Source organism: Lathamus discolor, chromosome 3, assembly GCF_037157495.1.
Source record: "Lathamus discolor isolate bLatDis1 chromosome 3, bLatDis1.hap1, whole genome shotgun sequence".
Lineage (NCBI taxonomy): Eukaryota > Metazoa > Chordata > Aves > Psittaciformes > Psittacidae > Lathamus > Lathamus discolor.
The window spans coordinates 21,253,718-21,270,827 of record NC_088886.1 but is presented as its reverse complement, the minus strand read 5'-3'; the positions used below and the strand labels follow the sequence as shown (position 1 = coordinate 21,270,827).

At 50.6% G+C, this 17,110-nt stretch overlaps 1 protein-coding gene across 1 annotated transcript in view; it reads left to right on the top strand.

Annotated features, from left to right (window-relative positions):
- The first annotated feature begins 2,103 nt into the window (after positions 1–2,103).
- Positions 2,104–17,110, top strand: part of PRRX1 (paired related homeobox 1) — a 40,742-nt gene continuing 25,735 nt past the window's right edge. Inside the window, exon 1 of the mRNA XM_065673980.1 lies at positions 2,104–2,665. Coding sequence (XP_065530052.1) covers positions 2,425–2,665 — 241 coding nt within the window. The 5' untranslated portion in view covers positions 2,104–2,424. The remainder of the gene's footprint in view (positions 2,666–17,110) is intronic.

Below are 17,110 nucleotides of genomic sequence, written 5' to 3'. Positions count from 1 at the left end.
GGATTTATCTTGTCCCTCAGCAGAGTTCTCCCCCCAGTCTCAGAAATCCAGTTGTGTTGTAGGAGGAGGCATCGGGGAAAAGGAGGTGTTTAGGCCACTGCCAGAATGTGAATCTGGCATCCCATGCTGCTGTTCGGCCTATGGTGCTGTATGCACGTGGAGCTCTGTGGCAGGCTTAAGGGGGAAAGCCACGGTAGCCAGTCATGAAGCTGGGCCCCTTTATTGCCTTGCAGGTGAGACCGTCCCTTTGTAGCAGATGCACACATGTTGATGTGGTCACCCACAGAGCCAACTTGCTTTCATCCACCGTATTTCCAGGGCATTTGCTGGTATTGGGCTGCATTCCCAAATCTCAAGACTGAGAAGTAGTGCTGTCTGAAGGATGCCCTTAGACATGAGGAGTTTTAAGGAGAACTACTTCTTACCAGGAATGTCAGTGGGATGTCAGTGAAGGTAGCACAAAGAGCTCTTGTGGCTTCTGTGGCTTCTCCTGTCACGCCCATGGCAGGGGTTTACAGGGGCTAAGAGTAGACCCTACTGTCAGTAGAATGGCATATTTATGGCTGGGAGTGCACAGCACTCGCTCAGGAAGGCCAGGCTAGTTCCAACATCCATTTGAGAAGTGGGAGAAAGAAGGTAAAACCTAGCTCACCGAGAAGGCAGACAAATGTCAGGGAAAGTCAGAGAAAAGGGTGTTTCATGTGTTGAGCAGCGTGCAGAGGTGTGCACAGATAACCATTCCTCACAGCATGGCAGTGTGTACACCCACCCTGCCATGCCTAAACCTGGACACCCTGAGAGCCAGGGTATGAGTTGTCTGCTCACATCAAGCCAGACACAGCCTTGAACACCCATGTGAAAATGCAGCCCCTTCCCCGTCCAACATGTGCTGCAGGACATCATGCACAAAAGCTCCCTCATGTGCAGAAAAAGGGCCACACTGGTATGCAGTGAGGCACATACTGCTGTGTACATAGATGCATATATGGAATTTTGGGTGTATGTACACCCACATGTTTCTGTCCACACGCACAGCCTTGCTCCGGTGCTTTTTCTGGCCTTTCCAGCCTGTGCCCACCAGCTTTGCTTGCCTCCAGGTTAGGTACAGCAGAGTCCCACAGCTCTGCTATGCTCGCTTGGGGTCTTAGAGACTGCAAAGGGTAAACTGGGACCTGGAGTTGGTGGGGGGGGGGGGAGGCCGAAAGCAAACTAATGATGAAAATGTCTCCTCCATGCCTGTGCCTTAATTAAATGCATGGAGAGGCTCAGGGAAGCACATCTGTTTTCAATCTGGAGCCCTTTGATGGCATCAAATGTTCTTTCCCCAGATCAGGGGGGATGGAAATTCTGGGCTGGCTGTGGCAGCTTAGAGCCCAGGCTCCAGCCACCGGGAAGCTGAAGCCTTTCCTGGCCTGCAGGACCCTGCCTTGGCTGCCAGCCCTGCTGCCCTCGGGCCCTTCTGCGGGAGGGGTCGGGGTACCTCCCTGTACCTCTACCTGCCCTTGGCCAGGGGACCAGCCGGGCCAGGCCAGACTGCTGGGACCTCTTTGCTTGCTGGCCTGGGGCGCTCTGAGTTGTGTCCTCCTCCTCCTGCCCTTTTTTAATTTGCTGTTTCTCTTTTTGTTGGTATCCCCCGCTTCGGCTCTTTTCCTCTCTTTTTGGCCAGTCTTTTAGTTCTCTGTTGTGCTTTTTCTTCCTCTTTCACAATTTTTCCTCTTCCTTTCCTCTCTCCTGTTCACGCTTTCTCTTCTATTTGTCACCTTTTCATATGCATTTCTCATTTTCTCTATTTCTCTCGCTCCATCCTCGGCCCCAGGACTGCACCCGCGCTCCCGTCCGGGTGCAGCTCCAGCTCACATTTGGGGGACCCCACACCCCCTTTGCACCCCCCTACCAGGGGGCTCCCCTATCCACCCCTATGAGAAGCAAATGAGCGTGACGGGGCCGGCGCTGCTCGCACCCAGCCCGTGGGGGAGGCCGCGCTGGTGCCACGTCCCGGCGGGGCCTCGCGGGCCGCCCTCCCCCGGGTGCCCGGCGCGGCCGGAGCGCCGCGGAGCCGCCCCCGCCGTTTGAAGTGCGGTGCGGAGGGGAGGGGAGGGCAGCGCAGGGGCGGAGGGAGGGAGCCGCCGGCAGCGGAGGCGGAGGGACGGGGCGCAGCAGCCCCACAGCCACCCTGCGCCTCTCGGCCGGCGGCAGCTCCCCGGGCCGGCCGCCGCCTCTCCCCTCCGGCATGTTTTAAGCCCAGCACTGCCCGCTCCCCTTCGGGCTTCTCTTCCTGCCGCCGTAGGGTCCCGTTCCTTTGCCCCCCCCGTTCGGTCCTTGCGCATCACCCCTTCGAAAGGCCGGCGGCTGGGGGGGGGGGGAGCGGAGCTAGTGGGCGCCCGGGGGGCGGGGGGCGAGGGCAGAAAAGCCCCGCTCGGCACCATGGCGTCCAGCTATGCCCACGCCATGGAGAGGCAGGCCCTGCTGCCCGCCCGCCTCGACGGCCCCGCCGGCCTGGACAATTTACAAGCCAAGAAGAACTTCTCCGTGAGTCACCTGCTGGACCTAGAGGAGGCGGGCGACATGGTGGCAGCCCAGGCGGACGAGGGCGGCGGAGAGGCTGGCCGGAGCTTGTTGGAGTCCCCTGGGCTGACCAGCGGCAGTGACACCCCGCAACAGGACAGTAAGTGCGAGGACACCCTTCCTTCCATCCCTTCCAGGGGCTGCCGCTCCTGGTCCGGAGCGAAGCTGCCAGGGAAGCTGCGGCGGCTCCCGGGGCTGGCCCCGAGGGGGCTCCCGAGGTGGAGCGGCCGGCGGAGGCGCCGGACGGTCCCGGGGCTGGCTCGCCGTGCTTCCCGAGTCGGTCTTTTCCGCCGTGCCGTTGCGGGGAGCCCGCGTTCTCCCGGCACCCGGCGGCCTGCGAAAACGGTTGTTTTCCGCGGCCGCTTCCCGGGAAAGAGGGCGCGACGAGCTGCTCTTCGCCGCCGCCGCGCCGCGCTCGTCGGGTCCCGTAACGCGCTGCTCCGTCTCCCTGCGGGGGACCGGGAGGAGAGCAGCCCTGGAAACCGGGCTCCCAGGATGAAGCCCGCGGGCTAAGCCTCTCTCCCACCTCCTGCCGGGGCGGGCGGGATGAGCGCAGGACTTGCCTGGACGGGGCAAGCCGCGGCAGGCGTCTGAGCTGTCCTCTGTCCATCCACACACCCGACCCTCCGGACCGTCGGAGCTGGGACCGGCACCGTAGTTTGCGGGACACCGGGAAACTGCTTTAGGGTCTGGATGGGAACCGGTCGGTTGTTCAACGGCCTGCGCGGAGCACCGCGGTGCGCAAACACCCCGAGGGTGCGTGTGCGGCTGCGGAGTGGAGCCGCCGATTCCCTCCAGCCCGAGCCCCGGTTCTCCCGGTGCGGGCCTGATGCAGGCCCGACGGGAAGGGCACAGCAGGGCGCGGACCTGCTTCTGAACTGTCCCTCGTAAGTTGTCCTCGCTTGGGAACGCGGGCAGGCGTAGAACAGCCCCGCGGCTGGAGGGCAGTTGGGATGGGCGCCATCTGCGCGGCGTTTTCCAAGTGCTCTTGTTATTTCCAGCGCTGTCAGAAAGGGCGAAGAGCGGCCGAGCAGGGTGAGGTGGGTGTGCAGGGCCAGAAAATCCCCCCTCACCCTCCTCTGCTTTCTGTTTCAAAAAAACCCAACATATATATATCTCCCCGGCCGCAAGGACTGGCCGCGATTTTTGCTGTGGGTAAGGGCTGATCGGGGCCGGCCCCGCCGTGCACCCTTTGGGGTGGGCAGGGGCCGCAGCTGCTGACACGGGCTAGCTTCTGAGAGAGCCCCCAACCCGGACTGGGGGGGCTGCTCTGCGGCCGCCGCCGAAAGGCGGAAAAAAACCCCCAACCAACACCAACAAAAAGCAAAACCGAAAAGCGAACGAAAACTGCAATTGCGATTTTCGTTCGTTCGCTTTTAGTTGGGGTTGGATTGGGTCGGGTTGGGTTTTTTTCCGCCGGGGGTCACCTCCCGCCCTCTTTTCCCCGCCGATCCGACGTGGCTTTCTCGGTATTCCCAAGGAAGCCGAGCTGGGGAAGGGGCCTCTCCTTGACCCACCGCCCGTGGGATCCCTGAGCGTGACCCCGACACGATGTTTTCTCCGGGCGGGGAAGCAGCATCCCGAGCTGGGTTTATTGAGGGAGCGCGGCCGGGAAGGGAGCGAGCGGTGCGCGGCTGAGGAGCGGCTCCTTTCCCTCCCGAGAGCCGGACCGGCTGCCGCTAGGAGATGGCTTCAAAACGTCTCTCTTCCCAGGACCCTGAAAAGCGCAATATCTGCCTCTAAAGGTGTTATTTTAGCGGGGAAGGCGGTAGCAGCTGCTCCCCTCAGTTGAGCTCCCTATGCTGCAGTACTGCCGACGGGGAGTCCCCAAGATGCTAAACAAGTTACGTGGACAACTCTTCTTCCCTTCTACTTTCCCCCTCGGTTTTGTTCATCATATTTTGTTTGGATCTGGTTTACTTCTGTTGTTGCCCTTTACCAACTGCTGAGCTCTCCAGAGCTACCTAGGTCAGCCGGGAAAAGAGGGGCCGTGTTTTCCCTATACCCACCCTGCTTTCAGAGCGTAAAAAGGACCCCAAATCCCCATCCAAGGGTGTGTTTCCCAGCCGGCATTGCAAAGCAGGAACCAGACTACAGTTCCAAATAAATTAGAAGGTCTCTAAATGCTGTAAAAGTTTTAATGCCATTGTGGTGAATTAGAAGGTTTTAAAAGTACTCTGAAGTAATCAAAACAAACAAACAAACAAAACCCCACCAAACCCCGAACAACAAACACCGCCAACGAAAAAAACCCACGAGGGATATTTTGTCCTTGATTTATTGGGCCAAGCTGTCATCTGGGCTTTCTGGCTCTTTCGCTGACGGGTTTATCAGATCCCATGAGTCTCCGTGCCTCAGTTTCCCCACCTATTGCGTGTGTTTTGTGAAGTGTTTTGCGTTCTGCGCAGAAAAAGGACTGTGCTGGAGCTAGGCGGTACAACAGAGGTGTGAGCTTTTCTCGGTGAAAAATGAAGCTGCTTCAGTGGAAAAGCTAACACAAGGAATGGTTATTCTCCATTTACTAATGGAGGGAAGGTAAAAGCTGTTTGGAGAAACTGGGGAATGTCTCAAGAACACTGAAAATGTTCTTCCAACCTGGAGGAAAGTCAGCCAGTTTGTCCCCAGCTGAACTGAAAAGCCAAATTATTGGTGCTATTTTTGTAATCCAAAATTAAGGGGAGAAGTTTGGTGCGGAAATTACAAAGGGTTTTATTTTGACGTTTGATATTGAAGGAACTATTTCACCACTCATTTGAAAGAGGTTCGGGAGAAAGCATGGCTCTTTTTAAAAAGAAAAAAACCAGCTGTGGCTATAATATTTACAGGGAGAACTCTCGGCGTGTTAAGGAGTTCCTTTTTCAGTGGTGCTGCAAAGCTGTCACTCTCAACTTGTAGCTCTGAAAACCATACCCTAAAAGCTGACACAATTCACAGCCTCCCTGCCTTTGCCCTTTAGCCAAGGAAACTTTGCAATCAGAGTTCCTCTTTGTTGCAAAATCACCTGTTCAGATACAACCAACTCTTGTGTTGGTAGCAGGACTTTCACTAACTTTCGCCGAAGCTCAGATGAAAATGTGGATCACAGCTCAGTAGAGGAGACCCCCTGAACTTCCCAGCAGCGGCTTTCAGCTCCTGTTGCTCCCATGCCCTTTGGGGGTGGCAGAAACCTGTTGATAGCCTGTGGGTTCCCAGAGCTAATTCCCCAAATCCAGGGCTAGTAAGCTATTAGGTTGGGTTGGGGTTTCTTTTGGTTTTCTTTTTTTTTAACGTAGAATTTTTGACCTCTGCATTTTTTGGTTGGTTAGTTTGAGTCTCATTGATGATGGCGCATTAAATGGTATAGAGAAAGCTTGAGCAGCAAAAGAAAAATTGTTATGCTCTTATTTCATTTGTGAGGAATGAATACATCCCGCTTTGGTCCAGTACTTGCACAAGTTCTGCGTATTGGAGTTATTACTGTCCTTTAATTTCTCTTTGGTATAAAAACAATGGCAGTTTGAGGGCTGTGCTTCTCTTCCAGGCTGGCAGATTACACCGGTCTGTCAGGGCTGGTTCACAATTAAACTTGGGGCACAGGCTGCCTGTGGCGCCCTGTGACTTCTTCAGTCTCGGTGGTCATCATTACCCTGCAATGCTGCTGCTCCTTCCCAAGGAAGCAGCGACCCTGCAGGGGCAGCCGGGAGGAGGTGGATTTTTTTGCTTAGGCTGGGTCAAGCAGAGCATCCATGCTGGCTTCAGTCCCCTCTTCTCAGGCAGTGGGTTGAGAGCACAAGGAAGGGGTTTTTCAGCAGGCACATTTTTTGGTAATAAATCTTGTTGCTGCTGGATTTTTCAGATATTGGAAATAGAAATTATTTCAAGAAAGGACAAGACAAATTCAGGGATGACTCTTCACTGCAGCAGTGGATGGAGGCAGTGTCCAGCTCAGGAAGGCACGGACACGGAGGCTGGAAGGATGAGCTGGGGCAGAGATTACTCCATTGCTTCCTAGTCTTATACCCTCTGACTGTCATTACTGGCAGTCTGAGACAGGATCCTGAAATGAAGGACCTTTGATCTGCTCCCGCATGGCTGTTCTTTATGCTTTAATTGCCTCTTTTTAATCAGAATAGGTGAGGTTGTTACAGGAGTGTGTAAATATTTTCTCTTTTTTCTTTCCTTTTTTTTTCCCCATTCTGATCCCGAGGTTGTCTGTGGTGTTGTGCCTTCCCATCCTCACAAAAAAATATATGCCTTGTTAAAAAGAGGTGGAAAAGCTCTGCCACTACTTTGAAATGTGAAAAGCGATTTGGCGTCGCATGGAGCATGAACCCGCGAGGAAGCGCCAGGGACAGCTATGGGATTTTCTTTGCAAGCCTCTGGTTTATCTTGAAGTACTAGGTGGCTCTTTTGTTAGTAAAACACAGCCCTTATTCCCAGAAAATGCTGAGACTGTAGATCGGAGATGTATGAAGAATAGAAAGTAAAGGAAAAAATGCAGGCTAAATCGATTCAATCTAGCAGCTATTTTCCTGCTCTCTTGTCCTGCAGAGCTGATGGACCAAGGGAGGGTCTGCAGGAAGCACCTGGCTGCTGCTGTCCACAGGTTACACACGGGTGAGCGAGGGAAACCGGCAGCGATGAGCAACCTTACAAGGTGCTGCCGAGAAAGACTTTCTAGAACCAATTCTCTTCTTCCAGCAACTGATGTGGGAAAATTGAGGATCAGGTCAATATTATTTTTAAGTCACTTGCTGTTTATGCAAAATACATCTTACTTTTTCTTACAGGAGTAATCCTTATGTGTGCCACTTGTACCGTGCGTATCCTAGAGGCTTCCTGCAGGAAGAAGTTTGCTTGAGTAAAGGTTGAATAACAGACAGATAACTAACACTGAGCCGTTGTTAAAAGTTTGAGTAACTTCTTTTCCTTTATGTTCCTTGGGCGGATCTATTTAATTTCACTCTCAGGCTGGCTGGCGCATGGTTATTTCGGCAAGCATCTCACAATGTTGGGTATTTTTCTTATACCCCTGAATTCTACAGTTTGAAGTGGAGAAACATTTTGTGTTTTTCACGTAAATTTCTAGAGCTTCTGGGTGCAGACCAAAGATGGAAATGTGACTGCCACAAACATGGTGTCTTAAAAAAGGTGAAAATACAGGCACCAAAAAGCAAACAAAAATGGAAAACATACCATTAGTAATAGAGAAAAAACAGCCATGTGAATCTGCAGGAGAGAGCTGATTCAGTTTTCAGGTGCTGGCCATGCTGCTCTCTTTTTGATGTGCAAAAATGGACTTTTATTTGTTTGTGAATTTCACTTTTTTTGATCATAATCAGTTTTGCTTCCTGGTTCTCATGGTCTCATAATTTGCTGATGGTATTTGTGTTTTCAATCCATCCGCACAAAGCTTCCAACTTTTTAATTTGAAAAAGATTTTGCTGTAGGTTTTTACTTCCCCCCCTCCTCCTTAATGTAATGAAAACGTTTCCATGAAAATTAGATTTTGAAATCTCTCATAAAACTTAAACGTTTGGTCTAAACTGCTTGAACACTTCTAATGAACATCAGCTTTCTGTCATCTGCACTGAGTTTCCACTACCAGCCAGTCTATTTTCCATCTTTTTGATGATGTATAAAGCAGTGATCGCATGGGAAAATATTATCTCAGGGTTAATTTGTGCAATCCTTACTCACAGGAGTCATTGCATGCGATTCAATGGGCTGCTTATATGTATGCTACTAGACGAGTGTTAGCCTTTAAAGACTTGACCAGCAGCCTTGAGTCATGAAAAAACTTTTTTTTCCTGGCTGGTGGAATATTTCTGCGAAGGCATGAAACAGTTTTGCTGTCTGCATTCAGGGCCACGACCCTTTTGCCTTTCAGCAAAGGTGCAACACGCATCAATGCATGTGATGTTAGAAAGCCTGGAAAGAAAGAGCAAGAGCATGGATAGAGTGTAAGCAGGGGTAGCTGGGAGAATTGAGTGTTTGACAGCGCAGACACAGAATTCCAGAGCCATGGTTCCTTAAAGGATATATTCTTTTCTTTTTTTTTTTTCCCTGGTAACTGAGTTTGGTCCCGTGGTTTTGGACATCACCAGAATGGCTTGATGGGATTATAGGTGTTTATTCCTGGTTGCAAGTTGTTTATGATATATTTAATTGCTTTTGAAACCCATATTAAATAGCCCTGAGGGAGCTGTGTTCCTGCTGAGCCTCCATTGCATAATGAAGTACATCACGAATATTTACCGAGTGTCACAATATTCCAGACTTGGGCCTCTGTTTCTGGGGAGAATGAATCACTGCACTGCTGGTTCCCCACCCTGCTCGCCTTTCCTAAAGGAGGCTTGGATTTCGGGGCAGATTATGGAGATGTGAAGGGAGAATCATCACAGCCTAGCTGGAGGAGCAGTTGACCAAGGCTGTGATTTAATCTTCTGTTTGAACTGTCCTTGTGGCATTAAGCACAGAGCGCAGAAAGGTTTAAACTTGTGCTCGGGTGGTGGAGCACAGAGCATAGGTTTTTAGCTGGTTCCTCCAAGAAAAACCTGCTGTATGGTCACATGGGAAATATCTTCTGAACCTACTGGCTGCTCTGGGGGGAGAACAGACACCTCAAAGGGGTAGTGAAATCCTAGCAGGTCTTATGGTAGTCTGATGGGGTGTGGAGAAGGATGCCAGCAGTGCCCCCTCCTGAGGGGCAGATGCAGCACACGTTCAGCCTCTTACTAGCCACTGTGTTGTAGACTCTGTTAGTGGAAGCTCATGTGTACATAGAAGCAAGGTGCCATCAGCCCTACAGCACAGGTCTGTAGTAGCTTGTCCTTTGTCACCTTGTGCTGTGACTGCAGCACTCTTACAGCCAGTGGTCCAGGGGTCCTCCAGGACAGTCCTGCAGTTCTTACTCCTAGATTTGCTGGCCCTGCTCACGTTTATCATTCCTGCACTGATCTGTAAACATGTGATGTGCACCTAACCTGCTGTTTCCTTTCCTGCTTTCACGCTTTCTGCTGGACCCAGCTGGTCTGCTGTGTAGCTGGGGAAGGTGTTGTGAAGTGGGGATGGGAGCCCAGCAGAAGTGCACTGTGTGTTTGCTGGGACTACGGTAGCGTAATTTTGAGAGAAGTTTCTTTCAAACAAGAACATCTGGAGGATGCTGGTTGGGAAGGGAAGGGAGCAGTGGTGCCGAAGCTGAGGACTGTGGGCCACCTCCTACAATGGAAAGCCTGGCATCTGCAAGATGGAGTCTGCAGCGGCCAAAGCTAGGAGGAAAGGCCTGATGAGCAAGCCAGTGAGCGTCTATTTCAGCTTACACAGCTTTCTGGGCTCCTCTCTCACCTCCAGAGGCCGAGAAAAGGTTATACCAGTGTTTAAAGCAGCTTTCCAGACAGTCTGGATTTATCATGCCCATATGGAGTGAACATTTACCTTGAGGTGGCAGCCCAGGACGTCTTGGTGCCTTGTATTCCTGGAAGGGAAGGTTAGAAAAGAGGTGAGAGCAGCCAGCTATGCTGTTAACAAGTCACTACATCCTATTGCAGCATCCAGTTCATATTCCACGCAATTTTTCCCCCATTTCTGGCTAGAGAAATTTTCCTACAGGAGAAACTCCAGCCAGTCAGCAGGGCTGCTGGGCAGGGCAAAAGTCCAAAGAGCCGCTCAGTGTCTGGCTAGGACCCTCTCCACATCTTGATGAGCTGCTCAGGCAGCAAAACTGCTTTTGCACCGAGAGCTGGAATTCATCAGGAGCCTGGGGACATTGCTTCCTGCTCTGAGCCCACCAATGGATGAACTTCTCCTGTGGCCTCCGTGACCAAAGTAAACCCAAAGTTATCCATGTCCCTGAGCATGTGGGGTATGACAAAATTGCCAACTGCAGCTGCTGAGCAGGCAGGCTTGGGGAAGGAAAATTGCATCCAGCTCTGAAGGGGACCAGCAGTCCCAGGGTCACTTGGAACAAAGGAGGGTGCTGGGGGTGACGAGGCAGATTAGGTGACTGCAGAAGGCAGCATCCATGTAGCTTCCAGTCATCTCTTGTAGCCAGTGTAAGTGCTGGACCAGTCAAGGTTAGGTAGATTTTGAACCCATGAGGGCCTTTAGTAATCTGCTGTTCAATCTCGGTTTTGTTGTGTTTGTGGCTGCTGAATGAGTGGAGGGCTAAGCTGCAGCCGGTGTGCCGGCAAAGCCGCTCAGTGCTTCTGGAAACCGCCCTCTTTTTTGGAAGCACCACTAATACAACACACATTTGGAGAGAAGAGGAAAAAAAAGGAAGAAAAAAATCCTACTCGCGGCTTCCAAAGAGCCATCATTTCTGTGTGTCAGTTCAGCAGAGTCGGGGATTTGCAGGGATAGACTGGACTTTAATAGGGAAAAGTGCCTGAGCCGTAACAGTGAAAACGGAGTGCTAATGCTCTGGGCCTGGTGCTGCGGAAAGGGCTGCCCTAGACAGTGGCTCTGCTGGCAGCTCCTGTCCCCATGAAGTCTGGGCTGGTTTCCTGTAAAGCTTTACAAGTGCTCTCCCCCAGCCTGTGGCTTGAAGTGCCAGTAGCACTTGATACCTGTTATCCTTCTGCGTCCTACACAGCATTGTATTTTTTCACCACATGAAAGGTACAGAGCAGAGGTTTGTGAGTCCAGCACTGAGTTGCTGCTTGGGATGGATGACTCCCGTGCTGACAGTGCTGGAGAAAGCTGGTGACAAGTCTGTGTCTTTTCTGAGCATGTTTGCTTCCATTTGGCACTGGGAAACCTGTCCTAGATGTGAGCCAGTAGGGTAGCCTGTGCAGCCTTGAGTGCTTGAGGTTGTCAGATCAAATGTATTGGTGACTTTGCAGTGATAGTGAGAAAAAGAGCTTTAAAGATCAGTCCAGAGCTGAGCTTTGCATCCCAGTGTCTTCACTCTGAATGCTAACGGCAGTCTGTACTTCTCTGTGAATCAGGGACAGAGAGCTAAGGTGGTCATGGAAACACAGGTCTGCATTTTATGCACACACACAAGGCAGCCTGTTGGGGAGGGCATTTGTGTGCTCCATGTGTTCCCCAGGCAGTATAGGATTACTCAGCTTGGGGGTACAGCAGGGCAGGTTTTGTAGGGTATAGTGTTTGCCGGAGCCTATGCAAAAAAGGCTTGCACCCAAGTCTATATTGAAACAGGAGGGTTTGGGATTTTTTTCCCCTTCCAAACATCAGTTGATATCGACCAGCAGGATAAACCCAGGCTGTCTTTCATTGCTTCAAAATGCCTTTGTGCCTTGGCCACAGGGTCCTGAGGTCTTTTTTTCTGTGTATTTGCTGCCATAACATGACCAAGTTCACCTTGGTGTACCTCAATTTTACTACCCGTATAACTGGGTACAGTCTTGGCCCCCTAAGTAAGGGCTCTGAAATCAGCTGGGTGTGTGTTATATAAGAGCTTGGCTTCAACAGCGATTCATGAAGGTTCTTCTCCCTCTGCATCGCCCCCAGCAAAGTGCAATTTCATCTGCATTCTCTGGAATTGACCACCTTCTGGGTTAGTTAACTGATCAGCATTGAGGAGATCCACTTCCGCGAGCTGGGGCAACTTCTAGCAAGTTTGTTCCTGCAGGGAACCCACCTTCTGCTCAGGTACACCTGAGTGCACCCCCTGCCCTTGGGGCAAGTTGTGTTTATTGCATGAATCCATCCACGGGGTGACACAGTTTTTGTGGCAGATTTTTGCATGTGGACTCAGATCTCCTGAACATCTTGTGGTGCTTGGGCTCTCCACAAACCCAAAGAATGCAAAGAGCTGCGCGTGCTGGTCAGCTGTAAGGTCCCTGGAGCGTTTGGTGGCAGGTAGTGAAATTCCCAGTGGCTGGTTGGGATGGTCGTGCTCTTTTTCTCTGCTGGCCCGGTCTTGAAAGTTGGCCAGAAAGATCTTTACTTACAGTTTGTTTCATTTGGACAGCTGCTGATCCGTCTCATGGAAACTAGGGGAACTGCTCAGGAGTAAGTGCTTGTGACGCACTGCTTGTTTGGGATTTGGTTTTCATTGTTTCTCCTAAAAAAAAAATAAATAAAAAAATCAGCTAATCAGTGAAAAGAAACAATCACCTGTGATTTAAGAGGGGGATCTCTCACTGTAAATAATAAATTAGTGTCAGGAGACCAGGCAGACAGAATGGTTGATGAATATCCTGCAGGCTGAAAGTTGTTTATCAAGCCTGTTTGAAGGCTTATGACTAACAAGCTCATTTACAGAGTTTGGAGTCTGTTCATGAACTGTTCTCCAGCTGGGAGGATGTGGGAATCATCAGAAAATGTATTCACAAGTTACCCGATCGTTTAAAAAAATGATCAAACAAACAAAGACTGGTCTTTGGAAGAGAACTGTAAGTTCTGAGGCATTCCTGTTAGGAAAATGGGGGGCCCAGAGAAGAATGGAGAAATCCACATTGCTCACTAACGACCTATTTTGGTGCTAACCCTTCTTCTGAATGCTCCCCCACCAGCCAAGCCCTCCAGCTGCGGGAGAGCTCATCCCCTATGGGATGTGCTCTGCGAGGTCTGGTCACGGGCACCCCACAGGATGGATCTGTCTCATCTCCACCAGTGATTCCCAGTGGGAAAATTGGGCTTGCTGGGGAGCGTGGCTGGTCTCACTCATCTGATGAGCTTACAGAGCAGATCTCCCCAACATCACAGCCCAGTGTGTTTCTGCATGTTGCTGTGTAAAGGAGGGTGTCATGGTAGCCACAGGCATCAACCTGCTGTCTATAAAGGAGAATGAATTCAGCGTAAGGAGCCTATGCTGGAGCGCTGTGGCTCTGTGCCCTTTGCAAATCTGCTTACCTGGCCTTGAACCAACTCTCCTGGCTCAGTGCAAAACTGCATCTTTTTGAAGAGAGGCAGATGTTTTTCACCCCCAGCATCTTCTGTAGTTCTGCCTCATTTGTGGAACATCCTCTCGTGCTCAGCATAGAGGGAGCTCCAGAGGGAGCTCTGTTTGGGCAAGCTGCATGTCAAGGAAGTCACAAACTGGGTAAAAAATGTCCAGAGAAGAAAAGCGGTAAGCAGAGTTCCAGCATCCAGTTTAGGAGGAAAGAACTGGTGCTTAAGCTCCAGAAGAGGTGGATCACCAAGCCCACCTACTTCTGTTGCAGCAAGGGACATGTAAGTGAGGTAGTAGGGAAATCCTCCTGGGTTTAGTCAGGATAGGGAGACCCGAGAAGGGGTGATGTGAGGGTGCTGCCAAGACCCTAAGTGCAGATCTGATGGAGACAAAAATGTGAAGGAATAAACAGTGTAGAGCTTATCCTGCCTTGAGACGGGAGTCCTTTTCCCAAGTTTCAGTGGCTGAGTGACTTTAATGTGAATATGCCTGGGTGCTTAACCCTGCATTTTGTCTGTCCTGGCCAGCACAGTGGTGCTGCCTCCCGTTTTCTCCTGCTTTCCAAGCAGGTTGCTATGCTGTTTTCAGCTGTGGTGCCTGCGTGGCAAGAGGGACGCATCCAGCTGAAGGGAATTACACGGAATGGACACAGTCACGGGGGGTGACCCACTGCTGGGAAATCAGTTAACAGACTTCCTAGATGTGCCTTTTGGTTTGAGTATTGTGGGCTGGAAGTAGCTGGTGTGATGGAAGACAAACTAGGATGTGATTAGCAAGAAAATCACCCCAGAAAGCTGCCCTTCATCAGTCTGGGCAGGTTCATGTCTACGTTTCCAAATGCTGTGTGCTTCTGGTTAGAGGTAGTCTGTGTCTGGAGGAGCTTACAGAGAGCAAGTGGAGAGGACACCTTGTTTTCAGAGTGTTGAAGCACTCTGTGCAGAGCTGGGTGCTGAATCCTGATTTTCACCAGCAGTGGTGCCAGGCTCCCTGTTCTCCCCGTCTTTCTTGCTACACCCATGGCATTGCTCCCCAGGCATCCTTGGAAAGGCTTTGCTCCCTGCTGTGCTTCCCGGTCTCTGCTCCAAGTGGGAATGCTTTTGCTTGTGTGACGTATCGCTGACCTTCTCTGGCCATGTAAAGCTGAGAGTCATTCCAGATATTTGTGATGATGGATTCGAATCCCTGTTTCCATGACTCTTTAGGAAGGGGTCTTCTTTTTTTGTTTTTCCCTCTTTAATCCATCAGAGAAACATAGAACAAGAGCCAGTGGCTGGGAGCAAAAGCCAGACATGCATTCAAAGGGGGTAGAAAACATGCATTTTTTAACTGTGAGATGCTATGTAATCATTAGAAAGAACTCTGAAGGAGAGTGTTGGCTCCTCCATCCATGAATGTCTGGAAGCTCTTTTGGAAGAGCAGCTTTTGTCAGCCATGAGTTATTGGTCTCGCTAGCGGGGAAACTGGGTGAAATGCTATGGCTGAGTCTTGCACAGAAACCAGCAAACTAGAGCGCTCAGCTTTGGCCGTGGGATGGATGGATGCACTGCAACATTCCTGTGTAATTCGATGTCAGGAATATTCCTGCCAGGAAACTGGATCACAGGACCAGATGGAGAATGCAGATCCACTCGATGTGAGTCTGTTTACAGGTTTGAACCAAAACATAGGAAGAAACACAAAAGGAAAGCAATGTCCTCATCTCTGATTCTAACTCAGGCCGTTATGTGAACCAGCTGCCACACCCATTTATAGGACAATCCCCTCTTCAAAATCCCACTGCTAGGAATATCAGAGATAGGAAAGCCTCTGCAGAGCTACAAAGGACAAATGTCAGACATGGAAATAGCTCAACTTGCTCTCATATTTCAGGACCTCTTCTTGATTTACTGCAGTTCTGAAAAAAAAACAGGCTGTTGCTTGAAATTTCTGGTATTTCTGGCCAGGTTGAGTCTATATGAATATTGCCTCTTGTAACCGCAACCCTGTTGGCACTGGGTAAAATGAGGAAAACGTGGAGAGCTGCAAATATAATCAGTGGTGGGGAGGGAGATAAATGTGCTCAGCATCCTCACAGGACACAGGGGCACTGAGTCGGCAGGGAATGGCAGAGATGGCTTTGCAGGGCTAGCACCAAGGAAAGGGAGCAAAAGGGCCACGATGATCAGAGAGCCACCCGAGTCTGCACTCCGTTTTGTATTCGCTTATCACTAGCCAGGGAGGAGCCCACTAAACCAGGAATGGCCAAAGAGTGGCTCCCCTGGGAGCGTTTGTATTACTAAACCGTCATGGCTGGTTCTCTGCTGGGACAGGAGCCTTTTCTTGTCCCGCCAGGCTGGGCATTTCCCAGCAGCAGCGTTAAGTGCTTGCAGTCACATGCTCAAGGCTATGCTGTTGGCCAAGAAGGATAGAGCACAGAGGTTTCCAAATGTGCTTTGTTCCTAGAAGGGACATTAAGTAAAAATGTGCCGAGAAATGATTTGGCAAACGGTTTGGTTTGGAGGAATTACACTTTCCTTCGGTATGATTAATAATGGGGATGAGAGGAAAGATCAAAATAATTAAACCCCTCTTAAAACTTCGCTGGGCTGAGCCATGTTCAAAACTCAGCCCGGGCGTGAAAAGTCAGAAGGTCTCTGAATTTGTCCCAGATTGACTCCAGGCAGGATTCAAGCTTCTGAAACAATACTGGTGCTTCTGTGAGCATGTTAAACCTCTCTCAGGCAGAGCCATGGCTGCTGCCCTGGGGCATTTGGCATTACTGTGCAGTCCTCTCGTACACCCCGTCATACTTCACAGCTGAGCCAGGTGCTGGGAGGGTCTGCAGAGAGCATCCCTGGAGACCACCATCATCTTTGTCCAGGTCCTTCTTCTGAAAACATGGCTATCCACCGCTGCCTGTGATCAGGAGGTACCTTAAGGGATGGATGCAAATAGGGTCATCCTAAACTGGCCGTGAGGTGGCTGGATTTTGCTGCAGGCTGTACTCTGGCTGTTGATCCTGCTTTAGGGCAGCCTCTCTGTAAAGAGAAAAATTCCTGCATGCCCAGTGTGCAAGAAAGGCAGGTACCTCCTGGGTAAAATGGTTACTGTGACCCAAGCTGATCCTATTGCTTGTTTTGAGAGAGCGGAGAGGATGCTCAGCCTGCAGGGGAGAAGGACTGCTATGTCATCAGCTAATAGCAGAAGCTGCTGGGGAAGAAGTACCAACCTTTCCTTTAACGATGTTGACAGTCACAACAGCCAAAGAGAAGAGCACCTTCCTGCCTAAAAATGTGGCCAGGCACTTCTTGGGTGAATTTTTTCTACGCTGAGAAATGCAGATTCTGGTCAACTGCAATAGGCAGGAAATTTCTGTCAGATACAGCTGTAGGGGGGGAACCTCCTCCAAATTAAAGCAATTATGGAGAAAGCAAATGCTTTGGGTAAATACGTTGATTCTGTTTTCCATTTAAAAACAGTATCTGTGCTGGAGGGGGGGGAATAGGTTTTTTAATAAGATTCAAAATGGAAAGAAAACACTTTGACTTTTTTCTTTTCTGTTTGGGGTTTTTGGGTTTTTTTTTTTTTGTTGTTTTTTTTTTACCCCTGAATTTGTTTGCTAAAACTTTAAGAAGTCATGTTAGAGGTCCACTCCAAGAAGCTTTCAGAAGTAGAGAGCCGAAAGCCGTTGGTTGCTGCCAGAGCCCAGTGCCCAGCCGTGTGCCG